Consider the following 24,015-nt stretch of genomic DNA (forward strand, 5'->3'; position numbering starts at 1 on the left):
CCCCTTCTTTCCGTCTTCTTGCTGAGTGTTCGTAGCTCTGTGCTTCCTCTTGGCCCATCTCACTTCCCGAAACATCACTAAAGAGCGTTGCTTATCTTGATGGAGCTTGGGTAGCCCTCCAGGGGCAGGGGAACTAACAGCAGCTGCACTTTCACATTCCGTCACAGAGAACTGTCCTCCCCAGACTTCTGCAAGCTTGGAGATGTGTGGCCTGTGTCAGGGCTGGAAATGATGGCCCTGGGATGGAATCTCTCTAAGGAGACAGGGTGCCGCCAGAGAAGAGAAGGAATGGGTGAGTTGTGAGTTCTGGATGGTGGCTGCTACACCTGGACCTCTGGCAGGATGTGTGGCAAGAGCTAGGTGGACTGGCCCACACGGATCTTGCTGGCACACTACTCACCTGGGAAGCTCCTCCTGGAAAACGAGATGCCTGTCAACAGCACTGCCGTGTCCTTGGCCAGCGTTACCTACATCACTGTGGAGATTCTCATCGGGCTCTGTGCCATAGTGGGCAATGTACTGGTCATCTGGGTGGTCAAGCTGAACCCCAGCCTGCAGACCACCACCTTCTATTTCATTGTCTCCCTAGCCCTGGCTGACATTGCTGTCGGGGTGCTGGTTATGCCTCTGGCCATTGTCATCAGCCTGGGTGTCACAATCCACTTTTATAGCTGCCTTTTCATGACCTGCTTGATGCTGATCTTCACCCACGCATCCATCATGTCCTTGCTAGCCATTGCTGTGGACCGATACCTGCGGGTCAAGCTCACAGTCAGGTAACTTGCCTAAAGGGGAGTGGTGTCAGGTGGTGATAGAAGTGCCTGGGAAATGCAGCTACAAGTCCAGATCCAAGACTTTTTAAGTGGAAACAAATCCAATTGGCCTCTGAGCTTGAAAGTGGTTCTTTTCACTATTTGATATGTGAAGGGTTTAGCAATGATAAGCAGAGACTTGGGAACAAGGAATGAAGGAATCCTCCAATCCCCCCTACCCCACTGATACAGGAGTACCTGCTCCATATCCCCTGGGGCAGGGGCTAAAGATGATAGCCCCTTGATCCATCTTTAATTAGTGAAAAATGCTCTTGATTATTAGAAATGATAGAAACATGCTAGATGATAAGATAAGCTGAGAGAAAAAAAAAAGAGATAAACTGGTAGTTCTGTCCTTTACAAATGTAGGCTATTTTAAAGTTATTGTAATTTTGCTTCCTCTTCCATAATGCGAAGGGGACCAAAAAAGTTCTCCATTGCAGAAAGTAGTAACAACTTTTCGTGTGACCATGTGAAGAGAACAAACTGCCAAATGAATAATTCCGCGGGTGTCCTGAATCACACTGGTCTCTTGTTGCTCCTCTCTTCTCTTGGGGAAAGAGCATGGTGAAGGAGCTACAGATGACTTCGGATACAAACAAGCATTAGTTCAAATCTCAGATCTTGAGGTCTGATCTTGGGCAAGTTATTTAACTTTCTGTGTCTTAGTTCTTCAGCATAGTGTTGCAATGCTCTGAACTCAGACTGTCCGCCATTCAATTTTAGCTCCACCACTTTTAGCTTCTACAAGTTGTTTGTCTGTTTTATTTTTTTCGCCCATAGAATGGGGATCATACTTGCACCTTCCTGGTAAGGTAAAGTGAGTTAGCACACGTAAAGCTCTTAGAAAAATGTCAACAAAGAGTCTGTGCTCAGTAAATTGTAGCTGTCACTACTCTGATTTTCACCATTATTGACAATGAAATGGAGATTGTCATAAAAATAGCCCCAGTTTGTCATGAGGTTTCATTGAGAGAAAGTCTACTGAGTACATAGCCAGTACTTAATAAAATCCACTTTCTTCTTGTAGTCTGTGTAGAATGTTATCAGGATGAATAGTTTAAGGAGAAATGGTGACTTCTGATTGGGTGAGTCTTTTAAGGTCCTGGAAGAACTTCAACACAACTTTGCAGCTCCATAGACTCTAACTCAAACACCAAGTGTTTGAAAAGCATAGAGAAGCAGGGACAGACACAGATAGAGGGGAAATGTGGGAGAGGCAGAGTCTAAATGATGGATGTCAGCATGACAGGCAAAAAAAATAGTGCAGAACGCAGCAGGCAAACATGCTTTGAGCAGATTATTTCTTCTCAGGTAGATGATCCTAGGAGACTTCAATAACTCTTACCTCCCAGGAATTGAAGAATTCTTGGGCTGGAAATGGCGCTGTGAGAGGGGCATGCAAGCCCCAACTGCTGGGAACATGTTGTTGCTGTGCTTTAGTCATTAAGTTGTGTCTAACTCTTTTGCAACCCTATGGGCTGTAGCCCGCCAGGCTCCTCTGTCCATGGGATTCCCCAGGCAAGAATACTGGAGTGGGTTGCCATGTCCTTCTCCAGGGGATCTTCCTAACCCAGGGATTGAACCTGCCTTTCCTACATGGCAGGTGAATTCTTTACCACTGAGCCAGTAGGGAAACCCTTGGCAGCATACTCCTGATGTATTGTAGATTGTACTTCTTTAGAAAAGTGCCCAGAGAACTTTGCTGGATTTTTCTCTGCTCATCTTGTCTTCATATCCAGTAGAGTTTAGTTGAAATCACCATAGAATCCCAACAGCCCAGCTCCATCCTCCTCCACCCATTAGCAATTTCTGCTGTGAACTCACTGACTCTCTTCCATGCAAACAGATACAGAAGAGTCACCACGCAAAGAAGAATATGGTTGGCTCTGGGCCTTTGCTGGCTGGTGTCATTCTTGGTGGGATTGGCCCCCATGTTTGGCTGGAACATGAAACTGAGCTCAGCAGACCGAAATCTCACCTTCCTACCCTGCCGATTCCGTTCGGTCATGAGGATGGATTACATGGTCTACTTCAGTTTCTTCATGTGGATTCTCATGCCCCTGGTTGTCATGTGTGCCATCTACTTTGATATCTTCTACATCATCCGGAACCGACTCAGTCAGAACTGTTCTGGCTCCAGAGAGACAGGTGCATTCTACGGACGGGAGTTCAAGACAGCCAAGTCTCTGTTACTGGTTCTTTTCTTGTTTGCTTTGTGCTGGCTGCCTTTGTCCATCATCAACTGTATCCTCTACTTTGATGGGGAAGTGCCACAAATTGTGCTGTACCTGGGCATCCTGCTCTCCCACGCTAACTCCATGATGAACCCTATCGTCTATGCTTATAAAATAAAGAAGTTCAAGGAAACCTATCTCTTGATCCTCAAAGCCTGTGTGATCTGCCAGCCCTCTAAGTCCATGGACCCAAGCATTGAGCAGACTTCTGAGTAGCTATCCATGAAAGACGGCTGTCCATCTCATTGACCTTCAGATTTGGCATTGACGCTTGAGGGCCTTTCCACCTGGGATGGGGCTCTCATGCCTTTGATTCCTTCTACTGATGTGGAAAGCATTTGGCTGGCTGCCTCTATGTCCTTCCCAATGTCCTCTTTCTCTAATTCATTTTTTTTTCATGTCCTTCTTTTCTGGGTATCTGACTTGAGGACAATGCTCCATTGTTACTGCTACATGTCTTCTCCTCGAACAGAAGTTGTGGAATCTGAAGGATGCTTCATTGACTTACTGACAAAAAGGGACTGATCGGGCTTGACGTGATGGTGACTCAGTTCGGCTTCACTGTGGAACTAAGCAGAGAACCCTGCTCTCAGCAGTTGCCTGGAAGATGATGGAATGCAAGGACTGACTTGCCTTTAAGGGGGACTTAACTTTCTGGATTCAGCTGTAAACGTATTGAGTGAATAAAAGATGATAACTAACTTTTTTATAACTCTTTGCTGAGGGTCAGGGTCACTTGGGGCTAGAAGACCCAGCTGGCTGCTCCTGGCACTCAGCCTGCTTGCTATGTGATGCCATGTGACACCTTCTCCTATAAATACTGTGTAAATTCTGGGGCCCTCACCCCTGGCCCCAGCACACTCTGCTCCTTTTTCCTGGGGTGATCAGAGTATTTGTCAGCTTTCTGAACCATTTGTCAAGGGTTAGAGAAGAAACAATTCTCTCTTAGACATGAGTCTTAAATTATTTCGTCTGGTATTTTATTTTAATAGGAATAATGGGTGAGGGGCAAAAAGAGACACCAGACAGCTATTAATATTTGTTGAGCATGTTCTATATACTTCCCTAGTGGCTCAGACAGTAAAGAGTCTGCTTGCAAAGTGGGAGACTCGGGTTCGATTCCTGGGTCAGGAAGATCCCCTGGAGAAGGAAATGGCAACCCACTACAGTATTCTTGCCTGGAAAATCCCACGGACAGAGGAACCTGGTGGGCTACAGTCTAAGGGGTCACAAAAAGTCGGACACGACTAAGTCGAACACTTTCACTTGCTATGTATTATTTTACACGTGTTCTCTCTTTTGGTCCTGATAGTCTTTGAGGTACCATCCCAACTACCATCTCTATTTTGCAGAAGAAAAAACTGAGGTACAGAGAGTTTAAGTAACTTGTCCACAATCACATAATTAATCGGTATGAGCACCAGGATTTCAAGGCAGCCCTGCTTTATGGGAGAACCCAACATTCTTGCTACCTATCCTTAGACGTGCAGCAAGACTTGCAATTTCTACAAAGCCCAAACTCTTAGTTCACCTTATATACAATTATCAGAATCATGAGTACAAGCCATGGTTTATATACTTGAGGACTGCTGGATTTTTTTTTTTTTTTTGCCTTAGTTGCTGTTTCTTGTTGGGACACCAGACAGGAATCGAATGCTAGTCATGTCATTTGGGCATTGTGTGTGGCCCTGGAATTTGGCGGTGGTTCTCTGATTAGGCAGTCCAAATTTGCAGCTGTGGACTCTCAGTCCCAAGTCAATACAGTATGTATATTAACGTGATGAGAACAGCAAGCTGGGGATTTCAGTTAAACCACATCAGAGAGGATAAGTGTACCGAAAATGTGCTTTTTATTAATTCTCAACTAGTCCTGAGAGATTATCCTGACCCTAATCTTAGGCCAGAGCTTGATAACCACATTTATCTTGTTAACATTTCACTTCTGGGAAGTGTTCGTGCGTCTCCTTTTGTCAGCCCAGGCAGAATCAGCACTATCTGGGATGTTTAAAGTTCGCACGGTCTTCTCTACTAATGCCCAACCCAGATGGCCACCCCAGTCACCTACTTCCTGGTACCATCACACTCCTGTGTTAGAGGAAGAAGACTGGAATGCCCACCCCCATTCCTGAGGGTCCCTGGATATAGAAGGGGACTTTGTTCCCGACAAGCTCCCCATCAAACGTTTTGGGGGATCTTTTTTGTTTCAAAAAAGCAAGTCTCTGCCACCTCCAATTTTTTCTTAATGGTATCCCTTTGTTTGATTTCAGCCTTTTCCCCCTGAATTAATTGTTATGCTTTAGTGAAAATGCTCCTCCAGGATGAGACTTGGGGATTACTCGGGGGCGATGGGTATTCCTGGCACACTGGTCTGCCAACAACTCACCTTTGCCCAATTTGAGACTTGAGGCACATGCTGGTTAGATCTCAGCCTCTAACCCAGTTGCTGTAGCAACATTTGACCTATGCCTTTTTTTGGAAGACTTGATTAAGGAACTGTTTCTCTCAAAAGAAGGCAGCAGTCTGTCCTGAGTCATTTGGTGTCATCAGAAAAGCTGCAGCTCCTGAGTTTCAGAAAAACTTTAATTTCCCTTTTTTCTCCTCCCCTCCTTCTCTCTCTTTTCCTTTCTGATATTCATTGCTTAGTAAACCCACTGAAGGCTTGTAGGAAGTCATATCTTGGGAGTCAGTGAGAATCTCTTGAGCTCAGGGGCTCTCCCTGCCCAGAAGAGGCCTTTCAGTAAAGTATCTTTGGGTGTGAACTCAAAAAAGATGAAGCAAGACTCACTCACTGGTGAGGAGTTGGCCTAGAGGTAGTGAGAACCACCCTGGTTTCAGGTTTAAAGATTAGCATCACAGGAGTTTCCCCATGTCTGTCTCCTGGCTCCTCCCTTCAGCTAAACATTCTCAAAGGTGGCTGTTAGGCTTTCATTTTAAAGGAAAAAGGTAAAGAGACCACTCAGACAAGATCAAGGTTTGCCTCCTCCTTCTCCTCCACACAGATTCACTGGACCAAATGTAGCTGTTGAGTAGCTGGCTTATTTACCCGATTTTTTTCTTTTTATTAACAGTAGAAATTAGTGAAGGCCAACCAAATGAGAACAAATGAAGGCTGTTTATTCTGAGTTTTCTAGAGAAGGAGTCAGCCACTAAGATTTAGTCACTAGGCCATGTCTGACTCTTTGTGACCCCCTGAGCAAGAATACTAGGGTGGGTAGCTGTTCCCTTTTCCAGGGGATCTTCCCAACGCAGGGATCGAACCCAGGTTCCCTGTATTGCAGGCAGATCCCTTAACCTCTGAGCCACCAGGAAATCATTGCCCATTGCTCTCTGACAGAGTCTCAAAGGCAGGAGAAGAGTGGGATGATTTCTAGGGGAAGAAAGAAGGCTTCAGGTGTGCCCTGAGTGGAGACCATTGGTCTGGGGAGACCGCAGTGGGCTGACTAAAAGTGGGGCATCCTGCGTGGTGAGTTAGGGTTGGTCTTTAGTTGGAAGCAGGACAAAACTTAGGGATGCTGTCAGTTATTCATCTAGCCCTGGCCATGCGGGTCCAATTGTTACAGGGATTATTGTTTGGCTTTCTGGATTGTTACTAGAAATAATGGTCTGACTTCCGATCCGTCTGGTTTATATCAGGCTGGCTTCCTGGGCCAGTTACTCTAGATAAGGGGCTGGTTTCCTGGGCTGGTTGTGGGCCAGACTTCTATTTTTATATATGGTTTGGCCATGGTCCACTTGTACCTTCTGTTTCTTAGAACTAAATGCACATTTTCCACAGAAACTCTGCCCTTACTTACTATAATGGGTATGATGGGAATGAGAAAAGTCGGGTTGCGTCTTGCCTCGGCCACTCGGTGGGCATGGCATATGTAAAGTCTCTTTGTAATCTCTGAAGTGCTCTACAGTTTTGCAGTCCTGTTACTACTGAGGAATCATAGTCAAGTGATGGACAGCAGTTTTTTCTTTCAGATTTAGCATTACCTCATGGTGCTCATGGTGGCCATGGAGGAGGCAGTGGCAGCCCACTCCAGCACTCTTGCCTGGAAAATCCCATGGACGGAGGAGCCTGGTGGGCTGCAGTCCATGGGGTCGCTAAGAGTCGGACACGACCGAGTGACTTCACTTTCACTTTTCACTTTCCTGCATTGGAGAAGGAAATGGCAACCCACTCAGTCCCAGGGATGGCGGAGCCTGGTGGGCTGCCGTCTATGGGGTCGCACAGAGTCGAACACGACTGAAGTGACTTAGCAGCATGGTGGCTATAGTAGCTGTATGAATTTAAACTTAGCCTTATTTAAACTAAGCCTCAATTTTTCTTATTTTTAAAGTGAGACCAGTAATATCTGTTTCAATGTTTTGTTTGTTTTCTTGCTTTTTACTTTGTATTATGAAAAATTTCAAACATACAACAGTGGAGAGACTAGAATAGCAAAGGCTCGTATAACTATTATCTTGCTTTAATAATGATCGGCTCACAGCCAACCTTGTTTTATTAATGGCCCCTCCCCACTTGACCTGATTATTTTGGAATTTTGGACATGAAATTATTTCATCTGTAAGCATTTTGGTTTGTATTTTTAAAAGGTATTTTAAAAATGTAGCTTATTCTTATTACCCGTTTACTTTCTTATTTACATATCAAATAGAGTGAAAATTAATTCTCCCCCTAAGAGGGAGCAATAGAACTAATTATACCAAATAATAGTCAGAATGCTAATAGATGCATCTGTTTATTCTCTGCACTCTGAGCCTGTCATTACTTTAGAATGTTACTTTTTCATGTCTTAGGTATTTTCCTGATATCTGTGCACAATCTTCTTTGGTTAGCACTTTCTTTGGTTTCATGGTACAAGCTCTGAGCAATTCTGAATGTTTTACATGTGGGTTTTCTCAGAGATAAGGGCATACTTAAAAAAACCCCACAATATCAATATTAATTATTGATTGTGATTTAATGAAACACCCCCAAACTTAGAGGCTTAACATGATAATTCTTTATTATCTCTTGTGGTTTTGATGGGTCAGGAATTCAGGAGCATCTTGGTTGGGCGGGTCATGCTTGAGGTCTTTCACAAAGTTGCTGGGTCTGCATTCATCTGGAGGTTTGATGGTGCTGGAGGATTTACTTTCAAGGTGGGTTGTCCATGTCTAGCAAGCTGGTTCCTCTCCTCATGGCTTTTCCACAGTTCCACTTGAGAGTCCCCACCATGTGGCAGCTGACTTCTGAAAGAAAGAAAGCAAGCAGTACAACGTCTGCGGTGGAAGCTGCACATCCTCTATGATCTGGCCTTGGAAGCCATATGCCATCACTTCTGCTGTATTTTATTGATCACCTGGGCCAGCCCTGATTCAAGTCTGGAGGGAGTCACACAGCGGCATGTATATCAGGAGCCATCTTAGAGGCTGGCTATGACAATGTCATTATCACATCTGAAAAAAGTGTAACAGTGTTTCCTTTTCTTTTATTCTCACTTAAAAAAAATTCTTTCTTAATTGGAGGAAAATTGCTTTACAATGTTGTGTTGGTTTCTGCCATGCAGCAATGAAAATCAGCCACAATTATACATATATCACCTTCCCCTCTCCCCACTCCGCCTCTCTGGGTCATCACAGAGTGCAGGCTGGGCTCCCTGTGTTATACAGCGATCTGTTTTACACATGGTAGTGTAAATGCTACTACTACATGTCGATGCTACTTTCTCCAGTTGTGCCACTCTCTCCTTCCCCCACTGTGTCCACAACAATAATTTCTTAATATCATCATCTGTCTAGTCACTGTCCAAATTTTCTCAATTGTTTGCTTCTGTCAGGATCCAAAATCCAGAATTTTCTCCTATTACTAAGTTCCATATATTACAGTTTGTTAGTATGTTTCTCTTGCATGCATACTCAGTTGCTTCAGTCATGTCTGACTCTTTGCAACCCTATGGACTGTAGCCCACCAGGCTCCTCTGTCCATGGGATTCTCCAGGCAAGAATACTGGAGTGGGCTGCTGTGCCCTCCTCCAGGGAGTATGTCTCTCAAGCCCCTTTGAATCTATAGAGTGCTGCTTCATTTTGTCCCCCTGGCAGTTTACTTGTTGACCTCACAAAGGTTTCTCGAGGAATAAATGAGGCAATAGAAGCAAAACCCCTCCCATGATGCAGGCCTGCTGCTGGCCCAATGCTGACTTGATGTGAATAGAGAAAGGCTCTCCTTGCTCAGGAGCGGACATTATTGAAAACCTGGACAATCACCACATCCAACCCTTAAGGAGAAGTGCTAGCTCTGGGTGTGAATCATAAGCATTCAGCTTAAACTCACCTGAGTGTGGTTCCATAATTCAGACTTTAAAGATCAGCAGCCAGACCATATGGGTCCCATGTGGAATCAGGGGAAGCATCTATCGCACGGACAGCCTTGATGTGTCCCAAGAAGGCTTTCAAGATGTCTGTAGGCTGCAGCCTGGCTCTTGATGCCCCAGAACCCACATTTTCACCTGCTCACCTGCTCCAGTTGCCAGCATGTCTGCTTCAGGCTCTACCCTCTGGCCACATTTCCTGGATGAGGCTGCAGTTTTCTCCTGGAAGGCAGGATAGTTATGAATCTCCTTATTGGTCTTCCTCTCAGCTAAATAGGAATTGGGCCTCCAAGGTTGGTGAACAAGACAAGAGGCCTGACCATGGATGGTACCTGGACCACTGTGCAGGACAGGGCACAGTTGCATAGACGCAGGTGTGCCAGTGATGGTTTCGATTCATGTGCCCTGAGTGTGCCTGGTGTGCCAGAGGAGACGTATCCAGGAGGGAGAGCTCTTCTGGGTTTTGGGCTCTACCAGGAAGCCCAGAATTTTATCATTTTACTCTGTAAGTAAGTTTATGTCTGCAAGTGGGTTCCCCCTGCTGAAGCGCCCTTGTGCAGTGCACAACAGGGATACCTGTACATGGCGGCACTTCTTGGATTAACTGGTTGGTCCTTCTTTTCCCTGATCTCTCCAAACAGGATAAAAGCATCTTCGACTGAAAGATATCTGTTTCCTTTCAGCAGATCCAGGATTCCTAGGCCCCTGGGTCCATCTGGTCATCCCAGTTGAAGATTCACTTCTTTCCAGTCATGAGGCTCTTCATTCTGCTCTCTTTGATTGTCTTTTCAGGTAAGAGATGGGGAAGGATCCTCTCCAGGCCTCCAAGCTTCCCAGAGGCTGTGCATCCTAACACTAAACTTGGTGCTTTTCCTTTCCTACCTGGAGTTCCTGCTTATTAATAAGTGCAAGCCACTGAAGGAGCTGGATGGGAAAATAAAAGGTGGTGAAATAATACATCTTGTCCAAATTAGTCCTTGTTCTTCAGTCTTATAAAAGGGCTGTGGGGAATTTGAAACCCTCAGCTAAAATGAGGGCCCTGTGTTCTCAGTGTAAGTTCCCCTTCCCTTTCCCCCTTCTTCTTTTAAAAACATTTGTGCTGATATATGAGGATGGGACTTCCCTCTTCCTGCACATACCTGACCCCAAAGATGAGAAGGTCAGAGGACCAGGCTGCCCCCAGCTCTGCCCTCCTCCAGCCTTGTGATCTCTGAAGTTACTGCATCTCTCTCTGGGTCAGCATCCAGGCTGGTAGACTAACTATCACGTGATCTTTCTCATGGGGTCCAAATGAGAACAAAATATCATAGCCTATCAAGTGACATCAAGACACGAGTCTGCTCTGTGGGCTGGTCACACCCACTGCAGGCTATTCTGGAGGCGGCACGGGGGGGCCCCAATGCACATCTGGAAGGCTAAGGGAGGGCTGGGCTCTCTTAGCCATCTCATCTCCTTGGTCGAACACTTCCCCAGCCACCGTCAAGCTGGATGAGGCCTGTATGACTTCCTTTTTATGCAACATCTTGAGATGACAGAGGTGCCCACGTTGGTCTGGCACAGAGGAAACATGAAGTTCTTAGCCCCTGAGGATAGAGCAGAACCAGACGCCTCTGTCTTCAGTCCTGGACAGCCAGCAGAAGCCTCAAAACTGCCTTACCTTTTATTTTTCTAAATTTAAAAAAAAATTTTATTGAAGTATAGTTGATTTGGGGCTTCCCTGGTGGCTCAGCAGTAAAGAATCTGCATGCAATTCAGGAGCTGCAGGTTCGATCCCTGGGTTGGGAAGATCGCCTGAAAGAGGGCATGGCAACCCACTCCAGTATTCTTTCCTGGAGAATTCCATGGACAGAGAAGCCTGGTGGGCTACAGTCCATGGGGTCACAAAGAGCTGGACACAACTGAGCAACTAAGTGAACACACACACACATATATATTTTTTTCAGATTCTTTTTCATTATAGGTTATTACAAGATACTGAATATAATTCCTTGTACTATGCAATAGGACTTTGTTGTTTAGCTGTTTATGTATATTAGTGTGTATCTGTTAGTTCGAAACTCCTAATTTTTTTCTCCCCCCGTCCTTTCCTTTTTGGTAAGTGTAGTGTTTCCTATGTCTGTGAGTTTGTTTCTGTCTCAAAGCTCCTTACTTTCCTTTCAAGGGTGCCAAGGTGAAGTGGGGCAGGGAGCGGGAGCTAGGGGCAGAGAACTTTCTAACAGTAAGCCTCAGGCTCTTCAACCCTCCCCTCAAACAACATGAGTGGCCTCCTGAAGCCTTTCAGAGGGGCATACGTATTCTACCTGCTCTTAAGGCAGGGAAAAATTTCTTCTCCAGGTTTGCTGTGTTAGTTTGCTGCTGCTGCTGCTGCTAAGTAGCTTCAGTCGTGTCCGACTCTGTGCAACCCCAGAGACGGCAGCCCACCAGGCTCCCCCGTCCCTAGGATTCTCCAGGCAAGAACATTGGAGTGGGTTGCCGTTTCCTTCTCCAAGTTAGGCCTCCTGTAACGAACCCGGACTGTGTGGCTGCAACAATAGACGTTTGTTTCCTTACGGTGATGGAGGCTAAAGTCCAAGATCAAGCTGTCAGCAGGTTTGGTTTCTCCTGAGGTCTCTCTCCTTGGCTTGCAGGGGACCACCTTCTCACTGTCCTCACAGTCATCCCTCTGTTGTCTGTGTCCTGATCTCCTTTTCTATTAGGACACCAGCCAGATTGGATTGGGGCTTATTCTAATGACCCTACTTTAACTTCATTACCTCTTTAAAGGTTCTAAATCCACATACAGTCACATTCTAACGTACTGAGTGGGCTTCCACGGTGGCTCAGGGGTTAAGAATCCACCCGTGAATGCAGGAGACACGGGTTCCGTCCCCCATCTGGGAAGGTCCCAAATGCTGTGAAGCAATGCAGCTTCTACTGAGCCTGCGCTCTAGAGCCTGGGAGCTGGAACTACTGAAGCCTGCATGCCCTAGAGCCCGTGCTCCACGACAAGAGAAGCCGCCACAGTGAGAAGCCCGAGTACCGCAACAGAGACTAGCCCCTGCTCACCGCAACTAGAGAAAGTCCACATGCAACAATGAAGACCCAGAACAGCCAAAAATAAATAAATAAGATTTTTTTAAAAAGCACTGGGTGGTTACCACTTCAACATATAAATTTCAGGGGAACACTGTTCAACCTCTTAACAGTTAGTTGCCAACCCCCAAACAGGCAAAAAGCTGCCTCCAATGCTTTCATTAATTTTCCTCCAGGGTACAGGGGCTGAGATGTGTTTAAAAGAACGATGGTGTTTGTCTGCGTGTGTTTTCACAGATGCCATGGTCATGGACGAGAAGGTCAAGGAAAGCTTTGTGCTGGACACAGCTTCCGCCATCTGCAACTACGACACCCACTATAAGGACCACCCCAAGTACTGGTGCCAAGGCTATTTCCGGGACTACTGCAACATCATTGCCTTCACACCCAACAGCACCGACCGCGTGGCCCTGAGGGACACAGGAGACCAACTCATTGTCACTGTGTCCTGCCTGACCAAGGAGGATGCCGGCTGGTACTGGTGTGGCATCCAGCGTGACTTTGCCAGAGATGAGATGGACTTCACAGAGCTGGTTGTGACCGACGACAGAAGAGCCATCACCAACCATTTCTGGTCCCGGCAAGGTAAGGAACCTGTTGTGGGTCTAGCTGGGGGTGACCCGCGGTGGGGGGTGGGAGCTGGTGAGGTAGATACTCACTGAGCACCAACTCGGTTCTCTGGGTTAACCTGGCCCCTCTCTCCCTCCAGAGTTGGGTGGCTGCTGATGGTGCTGACGATTAACTGGGAATCTGTGGGAAGAGGAGGGTGCCTGGGCCCCAGGGTGCTCTTAAGGACCTCTCTCCCCTCACAGCCATCTGATTTGGGTGGCTCACTGGTGTGAGAACTTTGCCTTGTGAATGAGAATCTTGAATATTCACTTCTTGAGAGGTGGCTGAGGCTGTAAAAAGTGGACTAGGCACCTGGCGGGGCTTCCCAGGTGGCACTAGCGGCACAGAACCCGCCTGCCAACGCAGGAGACATAACAGCCGCAGGCTCTATCCCTGGGTCGGGAAGAGCCCCTGGAGAAGGGCATGGCAGCCCGCTCCAGTATTCTTGCCTGGAGGATCCCATGGACAGAGGAGCCTGGTGGGCTACAGTCCATAGCGTCGCAAAGAGTTGGACATGACTGAAGCGACTTAGCAAGCACACAGGAACCTGGGCAAGCACCCTCAAAAATTGTGCACTTAAATAATTTTATGATATACAGAGATAAATATGGTCCGAGAGGTCACTGTTTGTTTTCTTTTAAGGGGTACACTTTGCTCCTGAAGGCAGCTGGAAGGGCGTGGGTGGAGCAGCCTGGAGGGGCAAGTCTGTCTAAGCCAGTATGTTGCTCCTTTGGGCCAGGCAGAAGGGATAGGGGCTCCATTTGCTCCCCAAAGTCCTTCTGTCCAAGGTTGAAAACCTCCCTTTACACCAGAAAACCTCTCTCAGGCACATTGCTCTACCTTTTTTGTCCTTCTTTCCCCCCCCCCGCTCCTGTGGCTTCTCCTTATTTCCATTTCTAGAAGGGATGTCTTGGGCTCCCTGGTGGCTCAGTGGATAAGAATCTGCCTGCCAGTGCAGGAGACACGGGTTCGATCCCTGGTCTAGGAAGATCCCACAAACCGTGGACCTGGAACCGCAGCTACTTAAGCCCATGAGCCCTGAAGCCAGTGCTCTGCAACAAGAGAAGCCACCGCAATGAGAGGCCCACGCACCTCAAATAAGAGTAGCTCCCACTCGCCGCAATTGGAGAAAAGTCCTCACAGCAACGAAGACCCAGCCCAGCCAAAAATAAATAAATAAAAATTAGAAGGGAAATCTTTTTCCAGCTTCATCAGAGGACAATGCCAGTAGGAAAACATAGCAAAGGGCATAAGGCAGGCTCGGGGAAGCCTCCTCCTGATACTGGAGAGCCTTGCTCACATTTGACCAGCTGGTAATTTCTTTGGCACGCATCTTACTGAAAGCGTGACAGCCTTTGCATCCACTGTGTTTCTACTTTGTGTGGTTCTCCTTTTCTTAAGTGTTGTAGTCTGTCCTGAGTTTTAGGCTCAGGATGAGAAAAGTCCCACCTAAATGAGCTCCTCAGTTTAAATGAAACACAGACACACCCCATCCCCTGATCTTCTCAGAGGGGGCAAGGCGGGTGACTGTGGTGGCCCTTTTCTTGCTGGGTTTTGATAGGTGTCAGAAACACAACGTGGCAATTATGTTGCCTACTGATCAGTTCCTTAAGCACAGGACTGGCACTCTGGTGCCTCTGACAGTCCCCTCTCATAGCTGTCAGCCTCTCTAACCAAGGGCCATATTTAGTCAACATGCAAATCTGGAAAAGGTGCCCTTCCTCCCAGTGCATGGAACTCAATGGCAGGGTATATGGTTTGGCAAACAATGTATGGGCTGGATTTCAGCCCTTGCTTGTTCCATCTGCCTTCTGCCTTTTGCGGGCTTTCCTGATAGCTCAGTTGGTAAAGAATCTGCCCGCAATGCAAGAGACTCCGGTTCAATTACTGGGTCAGAAAGATCCTCTGGAGGAGGGATAGGCTACACACTCCAGTATTCTTGGGCTTCCCTGGTGGCTCAGCTGTAAAAGAATCCACCTGCAATGTGGGAGACTTGGGTTCGATCCCTGGGTTGGGAAGATCTGGAGAAGGGAACAGCTACCCACTCCAGTATTCTGGCCTGGAGAATTCCATGGACTGTATAGTCCATGGGGTTGCAAAGAGTCGGACACGACTGAGGGACTTTCACTCACTCTGCCCCGTGCAGGTGAACATAACCCAGTATTCCCCCAGGGCACTCACTTTCTGGAGACTGAGAGAAGGGTAGGCAGAGGTGCAGAGATGCAGAAGGCAAAGGAAGGGCCTGAGGTTGGGCCTTATTTGACTCTCAACAAATCCTTTCTGACACAGACCTATCGGGCAACAAGAACAGAAGCTGCAGATCCAAGGTTGTCCACGAGGCAGATGACTCCAGGTGAGCAACGTTAGGGGACAAGTGGACTTTGGGTGGGCAGTAACAATGCAACACGGCTGTGGGTTTGCACCCTCTACTTTCCAGCTTCGTTTTGTTTCTCCTCTTTTGAACTATCCATCTTCAGTGTGACTGTTTGCTTTCTTTTGAAAGAATACAGTTTAGGACTCTTGATTGCAAGCAGCAAAAATGCCCTCTGGCTACTTTGATGAAAACGGAGATTTCATCATAAGGAGAAAGCAGTGTCTGAGGAAATGCAGGGGCAAAGATGTGGCCGCGCTCAGAAATGGGGAGCATCATCAGGATTTATCTCTGTCTTCAATCTGCTTCTCTTTTGCGTGTTTGCTTCTTCTCTCTCCCTACTGCCCTCTTATATTCCATTTTTTTTTTTTCCTGCCCTGGGAGAAGATAGTCCACTTGTAGCTGCTGAGTTTCTTTTTTCCCCTGTTCCCCCAGCCTAAGACCGCATCCTCACACTCCCATGTTAGTCTCCGAGGAGGGGACTGGGCCTGGCTTGGCGTCAGACAGCCACCCCAGGTCCAATCATGTATGATCATGTGTGATCTGGAGGAGGTGGGTGCTCTAAAAGAATCTGGTTGCCAGGGGCTGCTGGAACTTGGTGGGAGCAGGGGCTGGGAGAGGGGATGGGTCCCAGAAAAGGGAATCCTGAGCAGAGAACCTAAACGTGGTTTCTTCCAAGATATATGGATACTGTCTGTGATTCCTTCCAGGATGTTCATTCTCATCATTTGCATGCTGATCGTGGGCTTAGGGCTCACCTTCATATTCAGTTGTTTGTCCCGAAGGAGGAGAAACCAAAGAAACAGAAGGGGTAGGTAGAAGTTTGGGGCAGGGGTGGTGGAAATTGAGGAAAATGAACGGGGTCAAGGAACAGTTCTCAAATGGGTGAATGTGACCCTCCTCCTATTGCCTGGGCCCCCAGATTCCCATGCAGCCTGCCCACGGGCTGAGGGCAATTCTGTTTCATAATCACAAAGGCACCCTGAGAGGTGGCCGAGAGCACTGTGGAGGCATGTGCAGATCAGGGAAGGAGGGGGACTGAGACACTGGGGAGCTTCTGGGGCACCTGGGCAAGCAGGTGTAGAGAGGTCTCCTTGAGAAGAAGGGCTGGGAGTGGTTGGCAGTGGAAAAGGACAAGCCCAAGGGCCTCAGGCCTGGCCTTGAGCCACGGGAGGAGTGGCCCTTAGGCTTTGTGCCTCCTTCTTCCCTTGGGCGATTGCAGGTAAAGGCCTAACGAGAAACCAGAAAACCAGCCAAGCTTCTGCGAGCCCCACACCACTGGTAAGTTCCCTCCTCGACTCTTCTATCTTGGGTTCCATACCCACTGCTCCCTGACCTGTAGGGCTCCCTGTTCCTAAACATAGGAATTGTGTTCAGAAGAGGGTGTGTAGATATGCCCATCTTTCCTGTGGGGCTGCTTCAGAGAAGCCAGAATCCCCAAGGCCACCAGGTGGGGAATCAGCTAACCTCTCAAGTGGACGCAGAGTAGAGACAGCATCAGACCCAAGCGCCACTAGTTGGCTAATAGGTTTTTGTTTGTTTTTATGCTCAGAAGCCACAGAAATACCTTGGGCAATGGAGAAACCGTGGGCATAACTATAAAACAGACTCCAACCTCCTCTGGGTATGGAAATGTAGAAAACATTTTAGAGAACGAGAGAACACAAACAAACCAGAAACATCTGTTAATGAAACACAAGGGTCTGCAGCCAGACAAATCTGAAACCCAAAGCTTGGTGATAATTTGGCTGTGGGGCCAGAGCAGGAGCTCTAAGAATTCAAAGCAGTGGCTCCCATGGCATTCCTGGCTTTTTGCCATCTAAGAGCTGTGGAGGTGTGGGATATAGACAAAGCAACAACTTGCTTGGCTTTGCCCAAGATCACACCCTTTGGGGGGCTTCCCAGGGGTCTTAGTAAAGAATCCGCCTGCAATGCAGGAGACCTGGGTTTTAATCCCTGGGTTGGGAAGATCCCCTGGAGAAGGAAATGGCTACCCACTCCAGTATTCTTCCTGGAGAATCCCATGGGTGGAGGAGCCTGATGGGCTACAGTCCAGTTCAGTTCAGTTGCTCTGTCGTGTTTGACTCTTTGCGACCCTGTGGACCACAGCACACCAGGCCTCCCTGTCCATCACCAACTCCCAGAATTTACTCAAACTCATGTCCATTGAGTTGGTGATGCCATCCAACCATCTCATCCTCTGTCATCTGCTTCTCCTCCCACCTTCAATCTTTCCCAGCATCAGGATCTTTTCCAATGAGTCAGTTCTTCGCATCAGGTGGCCAATGTATTGGAGTTGGGCTACAGTCCATGGGGTCAAAAAGAGTTGGGCATAATCGAGTGACTAAACACACACACACACCCTTTGGGACACAATTGGAGTCTAGGTTTTTGCAAAAACCATTTTCACTTCTTTAAGGCATGACCTAGGGCAACTTATTACTTGTCTGTTTACTTCTGTATAAGTTGAGGACCCCATACTCCCCAGGATTTTTAATTCATTCACTCATTCATTCATTCAATAAACAATGACCATACCAGATTCTGGAATACACAGCTGAGTCAAAGAAATAGCATCTGTCTTCACGGAGCTTATGATGCAGAGTGGGAGATAGGCAAACCATCTCAGACACACGCTCACACACACGCACATGTGAAATTGTCAACTATAAGTACTCTAAAGGAGAGATGCATGGTGCTATGAAAGTTGAGGCAACGGAACCCAAACCGAATTCTTATCTAGCAGGGCATTGTACAATCTGGTTTAGCCACGGCGAGCTTCCTCACGCTCAGGCAATGGGAACGGCGAGCTTCCTCACACTCAGGCAATGGGAACGTGCAGCCTGGGTCAGGGTCTCTTCTGGGCTCTGAAGGAGTCAGCTGCATTCGTGTCACCAGAGCTTGGTGAGAGTTGAACGCAGGCCCCACGCACCAAGCTTTGCTGCCAACTAGCTGATGACCTTTAAATTATGACATCTGATTTTTGCTCTGAAAACAAACTTTGGTGTTGGGCCCCTGTGAAGCCCCTATGACCTAGTTTCCCACTTTTGCTGCAGAAACACCCAGCAGAGGTAGGCAATAAATCTCAATTAAATTCTCCTTTTCTATTTCCAACAAAGCAGACGACTCTTTGAAGTCCCTTCCACGTGTCCTGACTCCAAAGGCAATGGCTCACACTGAACAGATGGGGCTGAAGATTTCTTTTATTAAGTTCATAAATAAAATGATGTTACAGTGGAATCACCATGACAACTGGCCCACAACTTGGGGACTGATTCTGATCTCAGGTGTTCTGAAGGCCCCTCTAACCTCGCCAACGATCATTTGCAGATAGGTAAGAACAGACCCAGTCAGGGGGTTGTGCTTGGCCACTCCTGAACAACACCACAGTCAGATAACATCTCAAGATCTTAGTTCTCACGCAACCGGCTAGTCAAAAGTGAAGAAGAGGGCCAGATCTCGATCAGGGGGCCAGAAGATCACTTCTGCTGTATTCCTTAGCCAATAAATTTCTGACCCAGCGTTGAATGAACTCCAAGGTATGACTAACTTCTCTCAGGATATCACTGGGAAAGTATTTCTAGAAAAGTTTGATTTAAAGTATAACATTCCAGTTTACTTCTGAATTAGTATTCCATGCTGTTCTACCCAAAGAAAGGGAGAGAGGCTACATCACAGGTTCTCAGAGTCTCTTGGCTCAAAGACTGGGAAACTGCCACCGGTTTGGGAAACAGTATGGGGAACCAGACTGAATGGACACTGCTTCTGATCAGTAAGAAACCAAAGTGTGATAAGAGAAATATCCATTCACATCAGGAAACAAATCGAGACGAGGGCATCAGTAGTTGTGGGTGTAAGTGAAGTGATACTGTCACGAATGCCAGGATGACCTACACTCCTAGCTTCCACCTGCACGTCTACACCTCTCTCCCCCTAGACTGTGTCTCCTGCTTTTCAGACCCTGGAATCTCCCCACTGCTTCTGCTGCCCTCATAAAATCCCTGCTCTTCCAGTCCCTCCTGAGAGGGTTTTGGCCAGTCTCCATGCTCAGGACGCACAGTGGCGTCCCGTCTGGGCAGGCCTGGGACAGGGTTCTATATACACCTGCACGTTTAGGTCCAGGCTCTCACAGAGTCTTTTAAGAACACAGTTCCTTCAGCCCTAAGCCTTCTCTGCATAGGTAGGGAACCCAAAGCTGCTCAACAAGCAGGCTGATGGGAAGAGCAGGGAGGGGGACCCCATTCCTGCCACCCTCTGTAGGCCCACTCAGCCAGTCCCTTCCCTCCCCAGTCCCAGATAAAACAACATCTAAAGTCCGAATCCTTCTCCAGTGGCCATGTGTTGAATCTGCACAAAGAAGCCACTAGCCCACCGGTTTTGCAAACAGCAATCCATCCTTGGGACTTCCCTGGTGGCTCAGACGGTAAAGCGTCTGTCTACAATGCGGGAGACCTGGGTTCGATCCCTGGGTCGGAAAGATTCCCTGTAGAAGGAAATGGCAACCCACTCCAGTACTCTTGCCTAGAAAATCCCATGGACGGAGGAGCCTGGTGCAGGCTACTGTCCATGGGGTCGCAAAGAATCGGACATGACTGAGTGACTTCACTTTCACTTTAATTCATCCTTGGCTGGGTGGGTTAGGACATCCTACTACACAAAGCAAGAGAGCAGACATCAATTTTCCATGACAGATGAAGATATCCATAGACATCTTGGGAGATGCACGCTTACCTATCTGGAAAACTATTTCCTTTGGGAATCCTACAGGTTGGTTCTGGTTCCACAGTTGAGTTCACAGCCTGTTTTCTCCCCATACCAAAGACTTGTTGAATCTGTGGTCAAGTATTTACTCATTTCGCCTTTCAGCAAGGCTAGTTGTGTGCCACTTTTCATGGTAGGGAGACAAAAAAAAAAATCAAGACTTTGTAAATGCAAGGTTGTGCTGTTAAAATTAGGAAGTTTCAATAAAACAGGGAAGAGGAATTAATGTGACGTTTCATGTATTGGGTGGCCATAGGACGCTGGTTATACATCTTCTTGCCAGCTGTTCATAAGGTACTGGCCCTGAACTGGAAAGCTGATGTGGCTTCTAACTTCAGGGTTGGTAGAATTGTTTGAAGTCTGCTCAGTTTCAGGTGAAACTGAGTCCTCCCCTACCAACACAGCCAGCGCGGGGAAGGGCATTCCTGGCGCTCTGCTGCCCTCGTGCGGCCAACCGCGCTGTGGCACTGCCATCTTTTCTCAAGACTATTTCCCTAAACCGGCTCTCCACAGAGGGAGCCCTTCCTTTATCAACTCTCACTTCCTCTGTCTTCCCCTCAAAATCCAGCTGTCAGGAGCAGCTGCTCCATCTGAGAGTGAACATACTCCCTAGAATAGATCATCTAACTTGACCTTTCTAGTTTCTCTGCCTCTGAATGGGGTCTGGGACAGCTTGCGGTGGAGGCCAGAAGCAAGGAACTTGAAGTCAGAGGGTTTAAATTTTGTTCTGCTGCTTACTAGCTGGGAGACACTGGGTAAATTATTTTATCTCTTTGAACCTTAATTTTCTTACCTTGATTCTCAAAAATATTACTTAGTGTATTTTTAAAAGAGATTTGTAGAAAAAGCTTTCCTCTCCGTGGACTGAGCTTCTTTGGTGGGCACTCCTTAGTGAGGGACGCCCCCGCAGAGTGGAGTGATTTGTCTAATGAGTCTGGGAGTAGGAATCAGAAGTGACTGCTCTGCCCTTCCCCTTCCTTTTTTAATCCCTTGGGTGCAGATTTCAAGAGCACACGGTATCTTTCGCAACTCCTGAGGGTAGTTGAGCTGGTGTTTGGGTTGTTGGGGAGGGGCAGGGACTTGCCTTAGTGCACGGAGTTCAGGGTTCTGCAGCTATGGGTTTATGCTTATATTTTCCTATGTTTGTAATAAAGATGCTGCTTTGATCACTATCTGCCGAGTCCTCTTATTTTTCACTTGGTCTAGAATTCAGGTGGGGAATGGGAACACTAGGTATCAGGCTCTCTGAAAATCTTCAACAAGGTAAATGAAGGACATCAAAAGTTACAAAAAAAGGTTTTTAAAGGAAAACATACTTCTTCCCACCTCTGCCCCTCAGTCCCTCAGTTATCAGGTTCCCCTCTCTAGAAAATAGCAATTAATAAAACCATTAATGCTGTTTCTTCCAGAGAGAGACTAAACATATGTAAATACAGGTATGGATTCAGTATTCGTGTATGATTGTGAGCTCAGGCAAGCTGTTTGACCTCCTTGTGCCTCCATCTCTGTACCAAAAATGAGAATAATAACTGCTGCAACCTCCTGGTGTTTTGTGGGGATTCCATGAACACATGCCAAGCACTCAGAATAGTGTTTAGAGTATAGCAAGCCTCACTTAGTTTTAGTCTATTTGATGAATGCTGCAATTCAAATGACATAGGTGACTTCCACATGTTTAAATACGATACATTCTTTGAAACAGAATTTAAAATGTTAGCTGTTGCCAAAATGCCTTTCATAGTACTTGTATCAACTCACTCTCCCACCAGTAGTATATATGTGTTTTAGTTCTCCACAATCTTGTCCAGTTTGTTAGCAAACTTTTTGAATTTTGTGGATCTTACTGACAGAACTTATTATCTAATTATAGTTCTAATTATGATTTATCTTAAAGAGTAAAGTTGAGTATGTCTTCATATATTTGAAGTCATTTATGTTTCCTTTTCTGCTAATAGCCTAACCTTATCCATTCTTTTACTTTTCTATTGAGTTGTTGATTTTTTTCCTTATTGATTTATAGGAAGTCATATATGTTGAGAAAATCAGCCCTTTGTCTATGAGATGCTCTGCAAGTATTTTTCCAGCTTGCCATTTGTCTTTTGAACGGTACTTTGTAAGTTAAGTTAATCAGTCCTTTCTGTTTTATTGACCATGTGTCATGTATTCAAAGGCATACTTCACTTTGTTGTTTTCCAAAGTTCTCCCATATTTACTTCTAATACTTTTATGATTTTTTAGTTAAATTTTTGACATATCTGGAATTTTGAAAAAAGGAGTAAGATATAGATCTGATCTTATTTTCATCTTCATGACTACCTAATTTTCTCAACACCATTTATGAATAAACTAATTTTCCCCAAATGATTTGATATACCAACTTCATCATACTCTAAATTTCCTCTTGTGGAATTTTTGGTCTATTTCTGGTCTTTCTATTTTATCCTTTTATTTTTTCATTCATAAACCATTAACATGTTTTAATTAGCCATTCTTAATAAAACAGTACTTTCAGTTAGCTGTTCAGGTCAGCCTTCCCATCTTTTATTTGCTTACTTTTATGAATGATCTTTCTTGTTTATGGCTTACAAAGGAAATTTAGAATAAACTTACCCAGTAAAAAGTAATCTTATTGATATTTTTACTAGGACCATCTATGGGGTTATCCATTGGAATTTGGCAGGGGAGAGGGCTAACATTTAGATCAGTTGTTTTTTAGTTCCCCTATACTGTTGTTATGCCTATCTCTTATGCTATAGCAAGGAGATGGACATCCTCATTTGAATAGTGCTTTATCCAACAGGGACCTTGTTTTGTGTAGTGCTCTGGGATGTACAGAGTACTTAACGATATCTCAAAAATAAATATTTTTACACTAGGAGATGTGTTATTAGTTCTGTTTTCAAGATGAGGAAATTGAAGCTTCAAAAGTTTAGCATACTTGCCCCAATGAATGAAGGACGTTAGTTGGTGGTAGAATTTGGGACTTGTACCCCAATCGATCCTGAGTTAGTTCCAGATACCACCACTTTCATTAGGCTTATTTTGGCTGTGGATGAGCTCTGCACCTCTAGAGGTGATGGGGAAAGACACATCAATGATGGAGAAGGAGTCAGCATTGCAGAGTTTGCTTTTATTTGTAATCCAACCTGTATTGTTCATTTGGTTGACTCTTCCCAAGTAGATCAATGATGCCAAGGGAACACTCTTGATGCTGTGAGCTCTATATCACACTTTTTAGAAGGTGACAGGGGAGGTACTCTCAGCTCTCAACAGTCTAACAGGCTGTTGGTCCAAGTGGGAGGGCCATAGATCTTTTCTCAGGCCAGGAAAAGATTGACCCTTGGTCTTCAAACTGGGGACTAGCATTGTCCGAGCACACCCAGACGGCTCCAGCTGTGGTTTCATCTGGTCGTAGTCCAGCATTTGTTAAAATGGAAAATGATGAATGAAGATGGAGGTGAGATAAAAGGAACTGGACTCAAGCCTCACTGGAGAGGCAAGGTGAGTTTGCCACTTTAACCTGAGCATAGACAGCAGGATCCGAGTCTACAGCATTCTGTACACTCTCAGTCAGGTGATCGCCGTTTTCTTTGGGGGCTTTGAAAATCATGCTGGCATAGGTAAGTACCTCCTCTGAGGATGAAAGCTGCAGAGGAGGAAGGAAGAGGAGGAATGAGTCACTTCGATTTGGAGGAAGGTGTCTCTTAGAAGCAAGCGACATTTAAAAGCAACTTGAAAGCCTGGGTTAGAGAAGACCCGCAGAGATCAGAAGAACCCTTTGAAGAGTGAGTTGCCCAGTGTCCAGTGGCGTCAGG

The 24,015-nt window shown here is 46.3% G+C and overlaps 2 protein-coding genes across 3 annotated transcripts in view; one reads left to right on the forward strand and one right to left on the reverse strand.

The window, feature by feature from the left end:
• On the forward strand, positions 1-18,679 carry LOC120856685 (transmembrane domain-containing protein TMIGD3-like). The gene is given in 8 exon segments (XM_040232049.1): positions 1-776; positions 10,074-10,084; positions 10,087-10,179; positions 12,697-13,044; positions 15,358-15,421; positions 16,150-16,250; positions 16,662-16,720; positions 18,562-18,679. Coding segments are annotated over 8 exon segments (1,038 nt in total). The 5' UTR covers positions 1-426; the 3' UTR covers positions 18,574-18,679.
• Positions 8,018-24,015, reverse strand: part of CUNH1orf162 (chromosome unknown C1orf162 homolog) — a 20,545-nt gene continuing 4,547 nt past the window's right edge. The window contains exons 6-8 of one of the 2 annotated variants that reach the window (XR_005719461.1): positions 23,139-23,846; positions 20,171-20,324; positions 8,018-8,269 (exon numbers count right to left, since the gene is read on the reverse strand). Coding sequence is in view for 1 of the 2 variants with exons in the window: in XM_040232054.1 (XP_040087988.1) it covers positions 23,679-23,846 (168 nt within the window). In the remaining variant the exon portion in view is untranslated. Of the gene's footprint in view, positions 8,270-20,170; positions 20,325-23,138; positions 23,847-24,015 lie in introns of those variants that run through there. The other variant, XM_040232054.1, reaches the window with a different exon arrangement.

This window comes from Oryx dammah, unplaced genomic scaffold (assembly GCF_014754425.2).
Source record: "Oryx dammah isolate SB20612 unplaced genomic scaffold, SCBI_Odam_1.1 HiC_scaffold_28, whole genome shotgun sequence".
NCBI classification, from domain to species: Eukaryota; Metazoa; Chordata; class Mammalia; order Artiodactyla; family Bovidae; genus Oryx; species Oryx dammah.